Source organism: Nesoenas mayeri, assembly GCF_963082525.1.
Source record: "Nesoenas mayeri genome assembly, chromosome: 1".
Classification (NCBI taxonomy): Eukaryota; Metazoa; Chordata; class Aves; order Columbiformes; family Columbidae; genus Nesoenas; species Nesoenas mayeri.
Window position 1 is genome coordinate 183,643,447 of NC_137541.1, and position 21,231 is coordinate 183,664,677.

The window sequence follows — 21,231 nt, forward strand, 5'->3', positions numbered from 1 at the left end:
TGGATGATAAATCAGGCACAAAGGAGCCCGCTATGGCATATTAACTTAGCCTGGTGAAAAAAGTTCACTGTGAAAGTCAACAGCAAACAGGTCACTGTCCCGTAAAATCCAAATAATCCAAATGCAGATTGTTTTAAAAAAAAAGAAAAAACAACCAACCAAACAAACCCAGAGAAGATAATGATGGCTTAGTTTGCTCAACTTGAAATGGCAAAGGTTAGTTACTACATTAGATTTTTGTTGTTAAGTTCTGACTGTTGGCAATGAACTCTCACCATACGCTGTGGCCATCTTTACAAAACCTATACATTAGCAGACTGTTACACATTTCCTAAGCTGATGGACGCCGAGTCTTTCTTTTCCAAACCTTTACACGTTCTGACCATGGACAAGATCCCCAAAGGAGAAGTATTTCCAGGAGAGAAGAGGACGTGTTCTTCATCTTGGCGGCAGTCAGACCTCAATTTCGGAATGCTCCCACTCTGCTTGCTTTGCTAATGAAGTTTTTCAGGAGGTCGTGGTCCATTTCTGCGAAGCCTTGAGTTTGTGTAACAACAGTTAAATGATTTATGCAAAATCTGAAGCAAAATTCTTCCAAGTCCTAGGAACAAATTGAGGTAATTTGTAATATGAATGACTGAAGGTGAAATAATAATTATATGTTTCAAATCTGTCATTCATTTAATTAGCAGAGAATATACCAGGCTGTACACACTAGATGATCTCCAGAGGTCCCGTCTAACCCCAAACATTCTGTGATTCTATGATTAGCAATCCCTTTTCTGATCAGTTTGATCAGATCACAAATGACAGGATGACATTTGTTCATACAAACTATTCAACAAAACCCCTCTGAGAGAACAGGAGCAGCCACCCACCTCGACTCTAGAATTCCATCACATTTACTGAGCTCATTAGAAAAGTCATTAATAAGTAAAACCATCAGTTTTCCCCACATACAACTCCTAGAGCATCACTAACTCCTGTATTTTCCTCCCTGCCCTGAATTCAGTAGCGATCCTGTGAAAAGCACCAGATATCCTAGTCTTGCTGAAAATAAAAGCAAAATATGGTGTAACATTCGATGATGCTCACTGACCACAAACTGGATGTGAAGATACTCGTGTCTTTCGTGGTCAGCCTGGGAACTGTGTGTCCCTATTTAGGAACTGGCATTCTTGGATACCAAAAATTGTCTTGGTGTTGCTGTAATAGGGCCAAATGGCCGGCATGATCCATGATCTATTAATAACTCTTCAAGGGTTACAGCAAAAACAGGTCTCTTAATCCATGCTGGTTTTAGTCTGTATTTAACTACACAAACATAGCAAGCAGGGCTTAATAGTATAAAGAAATTTAGCGGAATACCTGCGCATTTCCCTTTGAAACCTTTTCCTTAGGTTGAATGTTTCAAGTCTATTGCCCCCTCAAGATGTAACTTAAGCTCTAACAGAGGCCAAGCAGAATAAAGTATCATTGACAAAGAAATAAGGTAGCAACAATGCACAGAAGTACATTGTATCTCCCATGAAAAAGAGCTGGAAAAGCAAGAAAAAGAATGACAAGAGAAGAAGAAAAAATAATGTAGAAGAAATAAACCAATTCAGAAGATCAAAGACACTGACAACTTAAGTTCCAGCAGATCTCTGAAATGCTGAAATGCAGAACCTGGGTTGCTTTACAGCCAATGTGTGAACTTCTACATTAAATAAAATGAACAGCAGCTGCCTTTGCTGGTATTCATCTATGAGGAGGACCACAGAATCCTGGGCATTAATTCTGTAGTTTCAAGAAATATTGGCTTTCAGTTCTGTTATATAGAAAATGATTAATCTAAAATTTTCTGCATTAGAAATATTATGATAGTTCGAGTTGGAAGGGACCTTCAGAGCTCATCTAGTCCAACTCCCTGCAATGAGCAGGGACATCTTCAACTAGATCAGGTTGCTCAGAGCCCCATCCAGCCTGGCCTTGAATGTCTCCAGGGATGGAGCATCTACCACCTTTCTGGGCAACCTGGGACAGTGTTTCACCACCCTCATTGTAAAAAATGTCTTCCTCATGTCTAGTCTAAATCTACCCTCTTTCAGTTTAAAACCACTGCCCCATGTCCTATCACAACAGGTCCTATGCTTTAAAATAACTTGCAGCAGCAAGTCTTTGTATTTTCTGAGAATACGACAAGATATTAAAAGATCCTGGCTTACTTCACACTCCCTTAGACAGAGACTGTCTCACGTTTATGATAAGTCTTTGCTGCGCTTCTCTGCAGCCGTTCTGCTGTGTCCCTTTCTGAGCTGTGGGTGTAGGGAGGAGGGCAAAAACACACATGCTGCACCCAGGGCAGGCAAACCAATTCACCACCTGATGATTGTGTTAAAATAGTTAAATGTTTTGGAAAAATACTAGATATACAGAACAAAACACTGAATCATAGAAGGAAGAGGAAGGTAACATATATTTAGTCATGTAGCCAATCCCTTTTATTGTGTTTCAGCCATTATAAACTGCAGTACTTTGCCCAGGTCAGGCTTACTACTTCACAATACACCTAGTTGTATCTTTACTCTTGAAGTACTTCACTTGACAGAGGTCAACTAAAGGTACTTCTGCTTTCCAGATGTTCAAAACTTGAAAACCTTGTAAGAGCAGAAACCGCAGAGTAAACTTTTAATGAAGATTTCTGCTTTTAGGAGAATCAAATCGTCAGGTCCTCCCTTCCTGTGCAGCCTTCCCTGACGGGCTGGGCCTCTGCCACCACAACAGGTTGGAAACACAATTCCTCTCTACCCCAGCTGCCCATGCCACCCCTTTCCAATATCTTCATTACAACTGCTTCGTAACTGGCAGCTGATAATCTCATTATCTCCTAACGTGATGTTATCCCCTCTTACGTTTTACAAGACTCACCGACTTCCAGCCTTGTCCTTGCAACTCCTACAGAAATTCATGTCACCTCGTATGCCGCTGCCACACAGCACAGATGGCTGCAACACTTTAAACTCAGTTTTTGTGTCAGGCCCTTCTTTCTACTTGCTTCCTATACCTGGAACTGTTTATCAAGCCATTCCATTACACTTACAGCCTCTCCTCCTTTAAAACTTCATCCTATATTTCACAGCCAGGCAAAAGCAAAAGTATTTTTTTTAAAAAAAAAAGTGTCAAAAAATCCTTTAAAATTATTTTTAAAAAACACTGTTACCAGCTACATATTTTGGTTCTTCTAATAGGTAATTTTCTGTTTGGCTATATTAAGTTTATTCTTGTAAAGCAAAGCAGGAGAAACCTTGAACAGAAAGATGAGCATCCTCAGCTAAGATGCTCAGTTATAACAACAGCTACTAAGTCTAACATACATAGGCAGACGTCCTGAATAATAAAAACTACCACATCATTATTTCCACAGTCAGCACAGCACTAAGAAGTTGAGAAAAGGAAAACATCTTAGAAACTATTTGCCTGTTTACAAGAAAAAAAAGCGCTTGCGGTCCTGCTGATAACAGGCTGAGTGCAAGTGAAACATTCCAGAGCCAAGGGCAGACCAGATGACAGGATATGGGAAGAGGAACAATAGGTAATTTGTTGTGTGTCAGCACGATTCCTTGTAAACAACATGGCAAAACTGGATATTTTGTACAAGCACACGTGTAAATAGGGTGGGACTTTACAGGTAAATTCTCCCGCTGCCTGTAAAAGGCAGTTCCAGAATGACTGTGCCAGACGTGGGCAGACACAAGGATCAGGTGGAGGACTCGGGAAGCGAGGAGGCAACACCAAACCCAAGGGTGGAGACGTAAATGGCAGCGAGAAATGTGCGTGCGGAGCCGTGCCAGGTGATGGGGCAGGAAGCAGATTCAGAATCTTGACTCACAGGTGCAAGTCAAAAGGACAGGAAAAAAAACCTCAGTAGCTGCACTTTTTTTTTTAATAGCTTAAAAAGGGGAAAACAAACATCTGGGAAGCCAGAAACAGAAATTGTAGTAATCATCTCTCATGGCTTAAATGCATTTATGTTTATATTAAACAGTTTTGTTTCTCATAAAACAACGATTTGCCTGCAGAGTTCTCCTTACCTGAGCTTCATATTTGACAGCGGCGGAAAGCAGAGCAATGGCATTCTCTTCACAAATGCCTTGTTTGATTGTTTGCTGGCAAAGCTTTTTCAGTCTGTTTTCCCTATATAGTGTTGCCAAATCTAGCAGTCCTGTGAAAATTCATACAGCTTTAACTATCCTGGTGCAAAAGATACATATTCCTTTTCAAATTAATCTATTGCCCAACTGTTTTAGGCTGAATTAATCAAAGACTCAGGACACATATCAAAAAAGGGCCCTTTTACCACTACGCAAGTTCTGTCTGTTTGTTCACTGTATTGCATCTCATTCAAGGCATCAATTAATGACTTACATCCTCTTAAATTCAGGCAGGGAACAGCTTCCTTTTCACTCATGAGAATATTGCCACAGCTACTCAAACAGAAAAGTTTTAGTATGGCATCAGTGCCTTTTTAAGGAAAAAACAAAGTTCTTAATATAAGAAACAAAGAGTTCTTTTTGCACGTTTTGCATCTTTGATCTTACTGCATTCCCACCACTCATTCATTCTCTTTGAGCGTGTTTCCTGCTACTCTGTCCCTTCTTCCTGACACCTGCCAAACTCAAGATTTAAGCGCTAATAAAACTAAAAGTAACAAGCCCTGCTTTCCTCACCCTGTTAGGACACACAAATCCAACTTTTCAGAAACAGCAACCCAGAGTTATTTCCATTTACGGCAAATACCTATTGCGTCTTCAGGAGGGAGCCTAATGTTGTCTGTGTACAGATATTCCAGGAAGGCTCGGTAAACAGGGTAAGAAAATTCACTCATTTCTATAATTTCATCATCATTATTCAGTATGGAACGAAAATGTTCACACCTACAAAACACGAACAAAGATTGTAACCTGTGAAAAGTTAAGCTTGAAAGATGAGCTGCAGCAAGAAGTCAGTAAAAAAAAACAACAACCAGTCATAACAGACTAAATACACAACCACAGACTCTAGCTACATGATTTCCTGGTTTGAACACATTAATTTGTTTAATCCTATAGCTTATGAATATAAATCAGAATTTTCCTTTATTTCCATTATTAATATTTTATAGTAGGCTCCATTTCTACTTACAATAGCTCTAAGCACGGTCCATGTGTTTTTAATGTCATTTCCTTAAATCAGTTATTCATTAACTATGAATTTTATTACCTGGCTTGTAATAGGTAAAGTTGTACAATTCTCACATTTCAGTCTGTTTTCTCTGACATGATCAAGCAAAGAGGGAAATTATTAATATTTTAGATAACATTTATAACAGTGCCAGAGTCCATATGCAGTTTAAACTTATATTTAAACATCATACTCAAGGCTTAAAATATTTAAAGACACTCCCACCCAGATCTTTCATCATCTTTTTTTCTGACAAGTCTGAATACGTTTGTGATGGGCAAGACAGAAACAAGGAAAAAGCACTGCCTTTGATAGCTGTACTCTGCAATTTACTGTTCACAGTAACTTACAACTCACTGTAACTTACTGTTCCCTAAAAATCATATAATCATAGATTCGTTTCAGTTGGAAGAGACCCTCAGGATCATTGAGTCCAATCATAACCTAACTCTAGCACTAAGCCATATCCCTAAGAACCTCATCTATATGTCAACACCTCCAGGGATGGTGACTCCAGCACTTCCCGGGGCAGCCTGTTCTGATGCCTGACAACCCTGTCCGTGAAGAATTTTTTCCTAATATCCAAGCTAAACTTCCCCTGGTGATTTATTTTATAATGTAATTCACCTCGTTCATATTTGATTTTACTGGTTCTTCAGAGATTTTTTTCTTAGTATTTTTTTTCATAAAATAAATAAACATCAAGTCAAATTAATAAAGATTAAAAAGTAATTTTCTAGCTTCTGCCACATCTTATACCATGTTCTGGCATTGGAAGAGCAGACCAAACCCCATGGCTTTGTTTCCCTCATGTTAAGCAGTGGTGATCATGCTCTCCCTCCAGCTGTGCAACACACCTGGGGAACAGTCTGTTGCCACAATAGCACCTCAAGAGAGTAAAAAGTCAGAGCGAAGGTGGTGCTCACTGCTCCTTTAAAAATAAATAAGTAAATAAATGAAAATCAGCTGGCACTCATCCTTCAGTCTCCAAAGCCCTTTGGAGTGACTCATCCCCTGGAGTGCCCCTCTCCCTCTCTCTGTCCCTCAGCAGAGACAGACCAGACATCTAATTTTGCCTGGATAAATGCAGAGTGGGTGAATCCCACCCATGTACCCTGGTGGATGTTTCTGCAGAAACGCTGAGCTGGGTGTTGCTCTGCCATGAGAAGCTAATAACCACCACCAATGTGATCTTGTTCAACAGTACACATAGAACGAGATGGAAAAAAGCCTTCAAAAGTGGTAAAAAGATAGATAACTGGATAATGAAAAGGAAATTCTAACAGCACTGCAAATCATGACAACGCTCTGGAGTAGCCTGAATGCTGCAAAATACCATGTTAAATACATTATCCTCTGATCCAGTTGCATCATGAGACTATAAGGCTTAAAGAAAATATTAATTCTCCAGACTGTGCCTGATGTTTTATGTTTACTGCATGTTATTTTGATAATGCCATACATTTAAATCCATTTCAGAATTAGACACGTTTCCTTCCCAGAATGCCATATTACCTGAGAAAAACAGAGTGAGAAAAAATAAATAAGAAAAAGTTACATGTGGTCTGATTATCAGGAAAAAGAACCTCGGAAAGATTTTTGGGATACACAAGATTTGAAGTGCTATCTGATGAAGGACGTGTGGCATTCCAAACAAAAAGAGTGGGCGAGTATAATGTACAAGCAATGAAATCAGCAAAGGGGTGAAAATAGTAATGCAGGTAATTGGAGTAGTAGGAGGAGAGCAGAAAAGACCAAAACCAGAAAATAGGAGCTTTAACTTTATGCAGTAATACACAAGAAATCATTAACGGGACTCAGGAGCAGAAGTAGGAATACGAAAGTGGTGATAAGCAGGATGAAGCAGCCAAGTGTTTTGAGAAAGAAAATAGCAAAGGGCTATATTGTAACAATGAGGAGGATGGGGCAGAAGCAGTTAGCAAGACAGAGAGATCTTAAGCAGCGTCTCTAGACTATCTCACTAGAAACTGCATCAGCAATAACTAACTCATCTCCGTATTTTAATAACTATGTGATTAATCTGTAGATCTACATATGTCAAATCTCACTGTAAAGTGGTGTTAACTTGCTAAAAGCTGTAAAAGGAAAAAGAGAAGCCAGTTTAAAACTCAGCTTCACTGATAAGAAGTCTTAAAATAAGTAGGACAAGAAATCTGACAAAAAAGGGAAAAAAAGATAAGCTGAAGCGCACCTACAGAAGTTGCAGAAAGAACTAAAGGGTCCTGTAGAAGCAATGAACGGCAAGAATAAACATGAAACCCTCAGATCACCCCAGTGGAGAAAACCAGTCATGCAGGGGAGGAAAAACTCATTCAGAGTACTGGAAAGGCAGCAGAAGAAAAGTGAGCTTTTCCCTCAGCAGAAAGGGGTTATTAGAAATCAGGGTCAAGGCCGTTTAGGTAGCATGAAGGAGGATACACATCAGATGGAGGGAAAGTGATGAAAAAGCTGGTAGTAAGCAGCATGTCTGGTCATTACAAGCAGTGAGGAAATGACGTAAAGAGAGAAACTGTGAGGAATAGCAGGTAAATCCCACGGCTGAGGGAAAAAGGAGTTTCTAAGAATAAGTCAAGAATTTTGAGCAGTGATTTCTCAGCACAGTGGACTACACTATACAGTTTAGCTGTATTAAACTGTACAGTTTGTGCCTTACCTAATTTTGAGAAGAACTTTATGAACATGAATGTATTTTCCATCCACTAGAAACTTCAGGTCTGCAGTTTCAGGGTTATCAAATTCCTTCTTTAGTGACTGGGCTACTGTTAGATGGTCATCAGGCTCTAGAATACAAAGGGGAATTAACAGTAAGTAGTAAGCAGTACAAGTAAGTAATACAACTACCTCTCATAATACATGATACCGGGCATCTGTCAGCAATTAACACCCTTAATAAATATGACATCTCTTTAAGGCTAGTAAAAAAAAGCCAGTAGATGACATGTTTGGTACAAACTCCCAGAAAAGCAAATAAAGGGCAGTTTTCTTCAGTCCTTGATAGTTTCCTACACCAAACAAATATCCCTCTTAAAAAAAAAGAAAGTTCCATTCTACGTAAGGCCAGAAAACAAAATTAATACAGTTTCAGAAGTTTAATGCCACATCTGATAGCAAATGCTATCAGTCATTACTGGATAAATTATTCTACATGAAAAGTGTTAGTTATTATAAGATACCCAAAAGGTCAATAGAAAAAAAAAATCACAATAAGATTTTCTAAAATACTCCCATGAGGAGACATTATGTTACAGCAGAAATAAAGCTATCACATAACCAGCATATTGGTTGCAGTGGAACTGCCCTGTACAATAACCCTGAAGTTAAATACCAACAGTTACAAGTCTATTCAGAAAGTGTTTTCCCTGGACTTATGGCATTAGAATCACTCTGTGAGAATGTCTGCATATTCCTGTTTGTATACGTATATCCCACTGTGCACCTGACACTTGCATTATAAATTTACCAGGCAGCCTTGAAAAGTCATCCTTTGTCTGCATATAAATTGTTATCTCCTGAACTGTTTCCAAATCTCCATCAGATTGGGTAGCCTCGGAGGACTATCTATTTTAATACTACTAGGAAATTAAACCCCATAAACCTCATTCTTAACCTAGAAAACATTTTGTCTTCTCACCATATAAATACACATTACTGGTTTATACAAATTTTGTGCATCACTAATAAGCTGTTCTCTACAGCAAATTACGTAAGTGCTAATTCCTGGAACCTACCAAGGCAGAAATAAGAATAGTATTCTGCTCAAAATGGAAAGACCTTCACCATAAGCTCTAGAAAAAAACCTTAACACACATTGTTTGATACTGTTGCACTTTGCTAAGGGCAATTTTTTTTTCCGAGGATGTCATTTACGTTCAGGTATAGCCAATTAGGGCAATAATAATATTAAGTGCTTTGTATTACAGGTAAAAGGATTGGGGGTGGTGGGAGATAGATACCCAATGTAATGATAATAAAAAAATCCTTCTGACACAATGAGGCTGTAAAATACTTGTTAATTCTTCTTTTGTACAATGTGGTTTATTTATTCAGACCTCAGCTATCTGAATATGTAATCATTGTAACAACCAATGCAAAGCTGAAGCTCTTCTTCAAAGTTAGCTGGCAATTCAGATGTCCACTAATACACATCTCCAGGTGACTCCTACAGCCCACAGAGCTAAACTGAACGTAGTGGGGTTCAGTTATGAAATACTTAAGAGGGAAAACAGGTGCTTTTATTTGTTACAGCAGTGAAGGGGGAAGCAGAGGAAGGAAATGAAGAGGCAGCTCACACTGACAAGGCACAAAGCCAAGAAAAACTCCTCAGCAGTCAGTGCTAAGAATTGTAATAGAAATGTTAAAACTGCCACAAAAGGGGAACAAAGGGGAACTCAAGGATGTGGAAGCACCGAAGTACAACAGGCAGAGAAGGGTGACAAGCCTGGCAGATGTCCCTGGCACCTCGCTCCGCAGATGTCAGGATCCCAGGACGCAGCTGCCTGGTGGTTCTCACCACACTTGGATCAAGATGAGCAACAGTGAGTCAGTCCTGACAGCTCACCAAGGCGGGACAGGATGAGGAGACCGCTCGCTCTCAGCTCCTAGAGTGTGCAAAAGGCACATCCGAAACCAGCACAGAGTCACCTAACGAAAAGGAATCCAGGAGACCCAATGAGGCCCTGACAGCCAGCACCCTTTGTTCCATGTCACCACAAGGAACCCTGCTCAAGCCACCTGAACACACATTTCAGTGCAGGGATGCTGGACAGACCACTTGGTGCATATGAGAAAGTGGGTTTGAAAGTGCACCTGAAATCAGTTCTATTTAAAAATAAAATAACCTTTTCCTCTGGTTTTGGTACAATGTTGCTACAGTGTTGCAACAGTATTTCCAAATGGAGCAAGAAGTCAAGGTCAAAAAACCAACAAAAATAAAAGGAGCTGCTACAGTCAAAAATGACTCCCAAGGTGTGAAGCAGTGCAAGGAGGCTGGGGGTATTGTTCATGGTGACAATGAAGCTGGGGATAAAAGATGTCTTGGGAAATAGTTATGAATGTAGCTTTAACCATACTCTGTTAAAGAGACTGAGTATCTATGAGTATAAATGAGCAATATGCTTATTAATAAATGGGTTACTTGGAAGTCTTCAGCACAAAGGTGATAATTACATGAATGATGATATATTAATATAATCACTCTTTTAGCCAACCTAAGATAGCATTTCTAACCTGATGTGGCATTTGTGAAAGAAGCTAAGAAAAAGTGAATTTGCGGAAAGGACCACTGGAAAACTGTGAGTTTCAGTCCCACTCAAGCAGTTCTTTTCCCTGTAAGGAGTGAAATAAGAGGCAGGTTTTGCTTCTTGTCTTCTTCCAAACTCCCTTTAAAATTTCCTCAGTATGCAATAAAGTCAAGAGGAAAAAATGGAGGGGAAATTCTGATAGCAGGAAGTAATATTTTAACTGGGCAAGAAGAAGTGGAAGCTGAAGAGCCCCAGAATCCTCCTAGAGTACATAAAAAGATACATATAACTGAATTAATGATTAAGCTACATATACTAATAATGCCCCATTTCCTTCATAAAATAACCATTTCTTATGGAAGAAAATTCTGAACATACTACAGATACTTTTGTGTAGAATTTACAACCAACAAACGTATATTTACATGGAATGAACCACCCCACTGCTTGAGATTTTAGTGCAGTAACACAATTTATATCTAAGTAGTAGAAGGCAAATATTAGGAATATTAAGAATTTTCACAGCAATTAAGGATGTGTCTTCTAGTTCTGAAGAAGCCACCCTAGAAAGCACAACTGCCTCAGCCTAGAGCAAATAGGGGTCTTTGGACTGTGCCCTAAAACATGAATTTTGGAAAAGCAGTTTCCTGACAACCGGATACTCCACTTAATCCTCTAGTCTCTCAAAGCTGATATATGAGTGCTATTAGCAGAATTTCCTTACCTTGGCATACAGAAGGCACCAAGAAAGCAAGGAGTGTTCTAAAATTGTCAGACAAAAGCATACAGCAACACAAAAGCAATTACAAAGGCAGTACAGAAGTGGAATGGCAGCATGATGGCCTCAATACGGTTCAAATTACTTATTAACAGGTTCCTGCATTCTAGCTTTTAACTTAAGCTTCCAGATGACACCTACAGACAATCCCAAGAGTCTCATCTTTGATCAGGTCAGCAAACCTAGTAGGTTTATTAGCAACCAATATGGAATTGGATTTGTAGCTGGAGAATGAGCTCTCTGTTAGACAATGCAATCCACATTCTAGCCAAGGCCAGCAAGACAGACCTTAATGTTAATCAAATATCTGAGATCCAGCAACTTGTCTCCTCAGAAGCCTGGGTCTTGATCACTTGTGATGAGACTCTAAGCGCCTGTGGCCAATTCGGAAAGTGGGAATTTGGCTCCCTCATTCTTAGTAGTTTACTTAAAGACATCAAAGAAAGCTTCAGAGTTCCTAAGGGTTCTGCGTGGCTCTCTCAAGTCCCCAAATTCAAACTCAGCTTCTCCACCCATACCATTGTACAGTAACATTCAGTGGCTACACAAAAAAAGACCCACCTCCCCACATACAAGGCATTTCCTCATAGAAATAAACCACATAAATAAAACAGACAATCATTTAGCACTGCCATCAGACCTCAGCATTTTTTTACAATTCCTTATAACCATTTACACGTTTGTAATATATGATTAGGATTATGCTTCCCAGTATAAATTTTTGCAATAAACTAAATTTAGGCTCCAAATACACACAACTGTTCTATGAAGTAATGACTGTATTCAGAAAACGTCAAACCAAAAAATATTTAAGCTCACCTACTGATAGAAGACGCCACATAACGGCGGGGGTAGCAAAGCAAGCAAACACGTCGTCAGTGCAGGCAAAGTGCGTGAGGTGGGGAAGGATCACTGACTGCCCACGGCACTGGCCCCACATGTACACCTGGCCACTTTGGGTCTTGGCAGCCGACGTGTGAGCAGAGTGGCAGGCTGCGATCTCTATAACTCTGAATTTACAAGCAAAGAAAGAAAAAAAGCAAGTCACTCTGATAAGAGCAAAAATGCAGTGGAGAAGCTCGCTATCTCCTGTCTTTCTCTGGTGCAAAACACATTTGTAAGCATGCACGCATTTCCAATTGCAAGAATGTTTTTCTATCATATATAGCAAAATGTAAAGGGCTATCGATTTTTCTTCAAATGGTGTGCATTCACCAAGTTTCTCAGTGAAAAAAGCATCTTGGGAGTGAGGAGACACTGTAGCAGCGGAGCAGTATATCTGCTGCAGCACATGCTCTACTGACCCCCTCGGCTTCCCCAGACAAGCTGTGATGGGTTTCAGGTCTCTGAATGTCCTCAGTGGTGCTGGGCAGTGAGGTGAGTGGCTGCATTAAGCTGCAGGGAAGGGGCACTTGGAGATGATGAAGAAAGAAATGAGGAGCTGTTTCAAAAAAAGTCTAAAAAAAACCCCCTTTTTCCTGCTTGCTTATTGGTAATGATTATAAACCAGGAATTTAAACATACTTCTAACTGAAATGCTGAAGTGTCATTACTCATACAATTATTACTACTTAAGTTTAACAGACTTACGTTTTTAAAATTAAAAATTAGAATGAAACAGCATTGAAAGCTGTTTCTAACTGCATTTTAGCTATGTTAGGCTATCTCACTAATCCTGAAGTTGATTTAGGATTTCAAAACTCCCATTGTGTACACCATTACACAATGGACTGTTTTGCAGTCTGAACTAGTGCTTGTTTACTTCTTTTCCCAGCTGCCTGGGGAAAATAGCTGAGAAACAACTTGTTTAAAGCCGTATGTACAAATCTTGCAGGCTGTGGTGAGGTAACTGTCTCACTGACACCAGGAATGCATATTCTGGCCAACAAAAGCGAAAGGCAGCATACAACATTAAAATTTGTGTTAAAATGTGGTAACATTTTAACTGCAGCTAAAAGGTCTGGAAAAAAATCAGTTATGTTTTAAGCAAAAGAACAAACACCCCTAAAGAAATAGCAAAGTTCAAAACCAGGCTATGTTTTATGCCCACAAAGGAGCTGCCTCTTCCTTACAATAATGTTCACAGACACAGGTTTAAGAGGGACATCTCACTCTTGTTCTTTTTCATGACAGGAGGCCAAAATGAAGACCTCAGTAGTAAGGGATAGATTTGAATTTCTGGTCACATACATAAACAGCTTTAAGTCAGCAATAGAAATAACTGCCCCACTACCATAGGGGACTTACAGGAAATTTTTAATTGTAAAAATCTAAGCTTAATTTTCAGCCAACAAAGCCAAGAAACAGTTCCTCCCTTTTTGTCCCTCCTGTTTTATGAGTCAGATTTAATAGCAGAAATAAAACAAACTGCAGATGTCCACTCTTCATATTTTCTGTGTGTACTGCTTGTCAAAAACAGCATATTAAAATACGATTTATATTCAGAGACAATAAAGCCTTTATCATTTACTTCAAACAATGAAACTACACCATTGAAGAGAAACTGCAATTAAGGCCTACAAAGCACAGTATGAGCCGAAGCAGAAAACAGCACATTCGGGCTCAGAACATTCAGTTTATCTTTCACAAGGATGGTTATGGGGCAGATTCAAGCACTTTCAGCGAAAAATCAAACTTCAATGCACTGATTTTGTATGTCAGACAAATTCTCAGTCTGTTCAGTGGTTCAAAAGAACCACTGCAAAAAATTATAGGCTATTTCTGCCAAAAAATAGCTTTAAAATGCCATAATTTTCTGTAGCTCTTTTGAGAGTATGTCAACTAATGTCTGACTGCTAGATTGTAAGTATTACCTGTCCTTATCCACAGTAACTGTCGTAGGGTAAGACTGGTTACTTTTATTCCCAGTACCTAACTGGCCATATGAATTGGCTCCCCAGGCATAAATCTGACCTTCATCTGTTAGCACTAATGTATGTGCATAGCCACAGGCAACCTATAAGGAATAATAAAAAGAAAAATCTCATTTTTATGTCACAGTAAGTTAATACAGACAGATACAGGTTATGCTGTATGTTAATGTTATTGATTCTATACCAGCGTAAACATTACAAAAACTACAGATACCAGCAAGTTTATTGAAAGGGGAAGCAAAGTAGATGAGGTGACTTTGAGGCAAAAATTGTATCAGTGAGAAAGCCTGACAGATAATCTCAAGAGCACAGCACAAGAATAGCTAGAAATTGGGGGAAAAAAAGGAAAGCTATATGAAAAGTATGAATAGTATGCAGGAAAAAATGTAGAAGAAGGCAACTTGGGTCTTGCACTGACCTTACTTTATGGGCTCCAAAATGAATAACTCACCGCTGTAAGAACAGGCAAGGTCTCCCTATCTGCCCTTCTCCTCCCTGGCTGCAGCCACACAGAACTGCCTCCTCCCTGTGACAGATCTAGTGCTCACCAGAGCCTGTGTTGTTCAAAACTAGCTCACATATCTTTATATAATCTGCAAAGCAGACATACCATAAGTACCTGTAGCCCACTGACATCCATGAAGCATGAGATGTGCCTTAAATGAAATGAATCCTTAAGTTATTTACTGGTTGGAGGTCTACAACTTGGTTTTAATCGACATCCAGCAAATTAGGCGGATGGAAATGGGATCTAAGTCAAACTTGCTGGAGCACTTATACTCTCTAAACAGGAGAATAAGTGCAGAGGAAAATAACATTCACTTTATTACGTTATTCTCCAACAGCAATTGTTACCAGCCAAGTTACTGTCTATGTCCTAGGAACTGAATGTAAAACTACGTAATTAAATGAGTTTATTTTCAAAGATTTTAAAAATCCATAACTTCCCCGAGTAAATGTAATAAATAGGATCCAAATTTCAAAACACTTGTTAATTTTCATTAGGTTACAAACCCAGTGTTTTCTAGCAGAATGTGTCATTTTCCTGAAAATATCCCCTATTTTGGATAAACCAATTACAAACTTTCAGTATCAGTTCTGTGGTTACTTTAAATATTTCTTATCAGTCAGAAGATGGTATCAGTTTGCTAGTTACACCAGTGGCAGCCCAGCTATTTGGTAAAGTGTAGTAGCCACTGAAGATCAAGACCAAGCATGGAATCATATCAACTATTGACCAAAAGCAGCTGGAGACAACTTGTTCAGACTCCAAACACCAGTTAGTCATTGGCTGGAGTGCAATTCTTAAAGTGATATTCAGTCTGCTGGAAAGACAATAATGCTAAACTGCAGCATTTTCCCAGAAAAGAACAGAGAGGTTAATGAAGAATGGGGTAGCCTAAGAAGACTTTCTTGTTTATTAAAATAACAGGATTTTTTTTTTCTTTAATTAAGTGTCACAGGAACAAAAAGACCAAACATTTTAATGGCCTAGTCCTCCTTAAGTAAAATCCTGACCTTATCAAAGCCAATGGCAAAATTCCCACTGAACTCCACAGGGTCACAGCTTCTTCCGACTGACAGAGGCCCATTTTGAGATACGTGTTTTTATTCTGATAAATGGCACTTTAAACAAAGAGATAAAGGACTATCTCTTTTAAACACAGAACATGTCTCAGCACATTTCCAGCTGTCAATCAAGGCTGTGAGATGAAGCATGGCACACGTACCCGCTGTACGCGGATTCCTTGCAAAGCTGCTATTCGGCACGGTGTTGGCTGGTTGCCGCTGCTGCCCAGGCCGAGCTGCCCGTTCCCATTGTAACCCCACACATAGACCTGCAAAACACAGACAGGGATTTTCACTGTTTGCTACTATCCGCTGCATTTCAAAGCAATATCACTACTTCAGAGTTGCAGTTATAATTTTCAATATTTCCTGTTTAATACCAACTATGAGCTTATATAAAATTCTAAACCTCCATATCCATGTTGCTCTTTAAGAGTCTGACTGTGTAAGACTACAATATTTTAATATGAAGAGTAGAAAATAAGTGATTCACATGGCTGTTTCCTAGCACAGAGTTAATGCAGTGTGAATACTTCCCTTTTCTCAAAGAGCTAATTTCTCATTCAAAAATCCTCAAACAGGAAACACACTAAAACAAGTATAAACTGAAAGCCACGCACAACAGTTTGAGTAGGTTGTTAACAGCTTCATGCTGAATAAAAGAAAAAGGGAAAATACTGAGCTCTGAAAATTTCAGGGACATATGTTCTACTGCAAACAGTCAATAGTTGCTTAGCTCTAAACTGAAATGCTTGGAGCAAGGGAGCCAGAGAGGATGTGGGCTGCCCAAAATCCTCAGCTCATGAACTAAACCAACAAGAACACGACAACCTCTTTGTGTCTTTGCAATGAGGATAAACAAGTATGACAGGGATTCAAGGACTACTGGTGTAGAACAAATATATGCTATGTACTTGCGTTTTCTCTGTTTTCTCTTCAGATGAAGTGTGCATATATGAGCACTGAAAATTAAAATTGCATTCACTGATTATTCTCACATTCTTGATACTTATGATCTACTCTAGACAATAATTCATTTTTCTATAAACGCTAAAGACAGAAGTGGGACAACCTATTCATCAGTCCTTTCATTTTTGCTAGAATGTAATACTATCTCTAAAACCTGGTAAGTTAGTGATACAAATTTAGTTTATTTTACATATGGAAAAACAAATCTAGCATGAAATGCTAAGTATATATATATATAGAGAGAGATTTTTATATAGATTCAATATGATTTAATCCTGAAATCTGTAAAAATCTCCCGACCCTCACAATACTATTTTTACTTTAGAACAGTATTTTCAAGTAAATTTGAAATTTGATACTTGCATCCATTCCAACTTCAATAGTTGACACCAAGTAACAGCTGCTGAATTTTATGAGGAATCTCACAAACCAAAAAGCTATAAACTAAATGTTAGTGGACAATTTTCCCTGTTTCACTCTACCTCCTGTCTAAAGAAGAAATCATAATCAGCATGGATAGGAATATGCACTTAAGTATGTCAGAATATGCTGGACAACTCACGACAAAGGATTTACAAGCAGTAAAAGCAGGTAGATTTGAGGGAGTGTGGAAAGGTACACTTCTTTTCTGAGTAGTAACTCATTATTGATAAGTTTGAAATTATCTAAATCCCATGACATTACATAAAATAAAATTCAGTCAGAAAATTCACTTCAAGTTTCCTACCTCTCCATTTTCCACCACAGCCATAGAGCACATCTGTCCACAAGCAATATTAACTACTATTTTATTTTGTAGGCAGCTGGTAACTCTTCGAGGAATTGGCTGATTAGCTGTTGAACCAGATCCAACTTGGCCTGAGTTATTATAACCCCATGTGTATACCTGTTGTAAAAGAATTGTCAAAAGACTATATACATAGAGTACATAGTATATATTGAAGAGAGAAAAAAGTTATATGGATAAAAATCTACATTTTGAGTTCAAGTGGATGTATTCTTTTAAAGATACAGTAAGATACATGAGTTTACAATTTAATCATAAAATATGCCACTCATAGTATTTATATATTCCATTCTTCTATGTTCCTTCGATCAAAGGTAAGACGCAATATGACAGTTGCATTAATGCTGGAAGAATTCATTGCTAGTTTTCCAGAAGCCGAAGTAGAATGGCTAACTGAGCATAAATGGCACCTCAAAGTAAATGACGGAAAATTTTTTACTTTGGTGAGTAGAACTCCTTACATTAACGTGATTTATAGTAATGCCAGCTTTAATGCCATTAAGCATTTAGAGTATAGCATAGGAAGGAACTGACTACCCTCTAATAAGAAATTACAATTTCTTATTACAAGCAGATGTGGCACAAATATCCATGTTCTGCATGCACTTCAAAGCAGCTGGACCCTAACAGGTTTTCCATTTTTATCAAACATTTGTGTTGCACCAGCACTGTGAGGGTGGCAAGAAGAAACATCTAGTGCTCTAGGTGCAGAATGTTTCCCTGTTTCTCAGAAATGTGAATTTCACTACGAGAAAAGAGAGATTTATTCCAGGTATTCTCACCTCTCCGTCAGATGTTAACACCATAGAATGATGAGAGCCACAGGCAACTTCAATGACTTTCTTGTTCACCAAGTTAGTAGAGACTTGGCAGGGAACAAAACCATGATTCGTTGTACCATTGCCCAACTGACTATAAGAGTTATGGCCCCACGTATACACTTCTCCTTCTACAATAAAAATGTAAAAAGCTGGTTTAAAATCTCTATTTTTCCAATGAGCACACAACATAAAATTACAAACTGAAAAGTAAATTCAATAACAATATACATATTTAAGTGTATATATATATATATATGCCCTTTATGGATCTTAATCCCATGGACATACCAATGCTACCTTCACATACTGTTGACCACAAATCCAAAAGGACAGCATCACCATAATTTTAGTAAAGGAAATAATATAGCTAAAAAAAATATGAGATACTGCAATACAGAAGAGAAAAGGATGAAATGACAGTCAGGAGTCCCCATTTCAATTTCTTTATTACTCTGGAATTGATAGCCTAGAATCTATATCCCTATTCTCTCACGTTACCAGCACAGACCTTTCACACCTGGACTAACTAAAGTGGATTATCTGAAAGAGCAGTATTCAGATCATACTTCACCTTCCGTAGCAAGAACAACGTGAGGGCCACTTCCATAACTCAAACAGGCTATCTTTTTACCACATAGAGAATCCAGCCTCCTTGGTTCAATAGTGCTCTGCATGTCACCTGTTCCCAAACACCCACTGCAGTTCATGCCAAGCACAAAAACCTGTTATGAAAGAATCACAGAACCATGATTTAGGTTGGAATGGAGGACCTCCTCCAAAGGTCAGCTGGTCCAGCTCCCTGCGCAACAAAGGTCTAAGCAGGTAAGTTGACCATGTCCAGCTGAGCCTTGAACACCTCCAAGGAAAAGATCTCACAACTCCTCCAGGATCTAACCACACTCATGGTAATTTTTTCTTCCTAAAACTGAATCAGAATTGTTCATCTTCCAGCTTGTGTTCACTGCCTCCCATTCTGCCACTATGCACCTTCAAGAAATGTCTAACGCGATCTTCTCTTTATCCTCTGATCACCATTAATTTGAACTGAAAATGTTTCAGTAACAATCAGGTATTTTTGCATCCAACTTTTTACAAGATATCCTATCATAGTACTGGCTTTCAGAATAACTCGATACATAAGTGATGAAATATGTCATGTTCATCCACACTCTTGGACAATTACCTCATCATTTTCTGTTGCATACAACACTTCATTACCGGCACTGCCAAATACACAGGCTTGACGAATTAACTTGAGCTCTTCTTGGGAACAGAGAGAAAAAATTGGCCATTTCCCAACATCCAGCATCTTCAGGGCTGACAACAATGTTGCCTCCAAGACCTAATATTATAAAATATCATATCAAATACCTAGACAGAGAGAAATGCATACCTTTGCACAGTAAAAATGACAAGTTTAGAGAAACACCATCATCTCCTTTTTCAACCACAAATCAGTATATTCTTTAAAATGTGGGCTCTGAATTCCAAGTGCACAGTGGGTCACAGATGCATTCATCTAAAATAGAGGTTTCTTGTGTAACCTCCTTCTACAAAGCACTCATGTTCTACCCTCATCATTAACAAGTTAAAAAAACGCAAATTGTAGCATTTCTTAACACTAAAATAATACATTGAGGAAAAAAACCAAACCTATCACTATGAAAAGCACCCAAAGAAACATGACACTGATTTTGTTTTACAAAAGAAATACCAACAAACTTTATCAGACTAAAAAATATCCATAATCTAACTCTTGTTTCTGGAATTATTACATTAAACTCAGTAAGAGATATTCTTTCACCTTTCAAGATTTTTTGCCCTCACACACTTTTCCACTTTTGGTCCAAAAAACAGGAAAACCAGTTTGAACTATCAGCCTGCCAATATTTATGTCCCATAAGTGATCAGTTCCCTCACTATACTGCACAAAGTCATTAAAGACAGAGACCAGAATTCAAGAACTCATATGGTGCAGCTACCTATCCCAAAGGTGTAACAGTTATGCCTAAAATAATAACAATAATAATATTTATATTCTAAACATATATTTATATCATAATAAAGAATAATAATTACATTATTATTATTATTCCTAAAACTTCCACACTTCATTTGACTTCAGCACTCATTCTGAAAGCTGGTTATTCAGTTTTATTTGTTGTACAGATCACCTTAAAAGGCATCATCACTAAGCTCAAAATCAGAATGATGATTCATTAAGTTTTCCATGTGGAGCATTCAAAGAAAATAAGAGGAAAATGAAAGGAAATTTTTGCATGAAATTATGCTACAAAAGTTAATTCTTACAATTGTATGTTGTTGAAACATTAGGCTGGAACATGTAACTTTAGAACTTAATACTAAATTAAACCAGCCTTGTAAGCCAAAGGAGCAATTCAACCTAATCGAAATGAATATTTCTTCTTCTACTATTTTGTGGATCGACACAACATTTCTTTTGTTAGTATCATTTTCTTACTTGTAGTTTTGGTTTTTCTGTTTATCTTGAAAGCTACTAGCATGGACTAAGCTACTGCTAAATGGAACCAAGCTTTTTCCTTTTAAGTAGAGCAGTACAGAATTCTCAAAACAAATGGATGCTCTGACCTTGGCGCTGACTCCTTGAGAAGGAGGAGATTCATCCTCCATATGGATTTGTGCTTGTGCCCACCTGCAGAGAGAGCACTGTGGTTAAAATCCCCATAACATATTGCTGCAACAAGACTCTACAGAACTATACACAAGATTAAGCCAGAACTATTTGCTTCTGTGGAGGGAGAGAACAAGAAACATGAAGGTCAGTCAATTTTAGTTTTATATTCAACTGTAGAGTGATCAGTTAGACAGACTCTGCTCTTCTGTTTTCTTACCTAAACAAGTCATTCTTGGGCAAAACATTTTTTTTGAAACAAGTATAATACTAAAATTAATCCAGATTGTGATTGGAAAGGATGAAGTTTTATTAAAC

The 21,231-nt window shown here is 38.3% G+C and overlaps 1 protein-coding gene across 2 annotated transcripts; it reads right to left on the reverse strand.

Annotated features, from left to right (window-relative positions):
- Window positions 1-460: 460 nt before the first annotated feature.
- On the reverse strand, window positions 461-20,921 carry LOC308040265 (RCC1 and BTB domain-containing protein 2; the record flags this gene model as incomplete). Of its 2 annotated transcripts, none has more annotated exons than XM_080344176.1 (12): window positions 20,871-20,921; window positions 19,444-19,602; window positions 18,832-18,982; window positions 18,222-18,388; window positions 17,380-17,538; window positions 15,845-15,952; window positions 14,055-14,197; window positions 12,061-12,251; window positions 7,877-8,003; window positions 4,780-4,916; window positions 4,074-4,204; window positions 461-601 (listed from the first exon to the last, which is right to left on the reverse strand). In XM_080344176.1, exons 1-12 carry the CDS (start codon window positions 20,910-20,912, stop codon window positions 461-463), a joined length of 1,656 nt encoding a protein of 551 aa, XP_080200302.1. In that variant the 5' UTR covers window positions 20,913-20,921. The 2 variants fall into 2 exon arrangements, with proteins under 2 accessions (XP_080200302.1, XP_080200301.1); XM_080344175.1 differs by having other exon boundaries at window positions 20,748-20,918.
- Window positions 20,922-21,231: the final 310 nt, after the last annotated feature.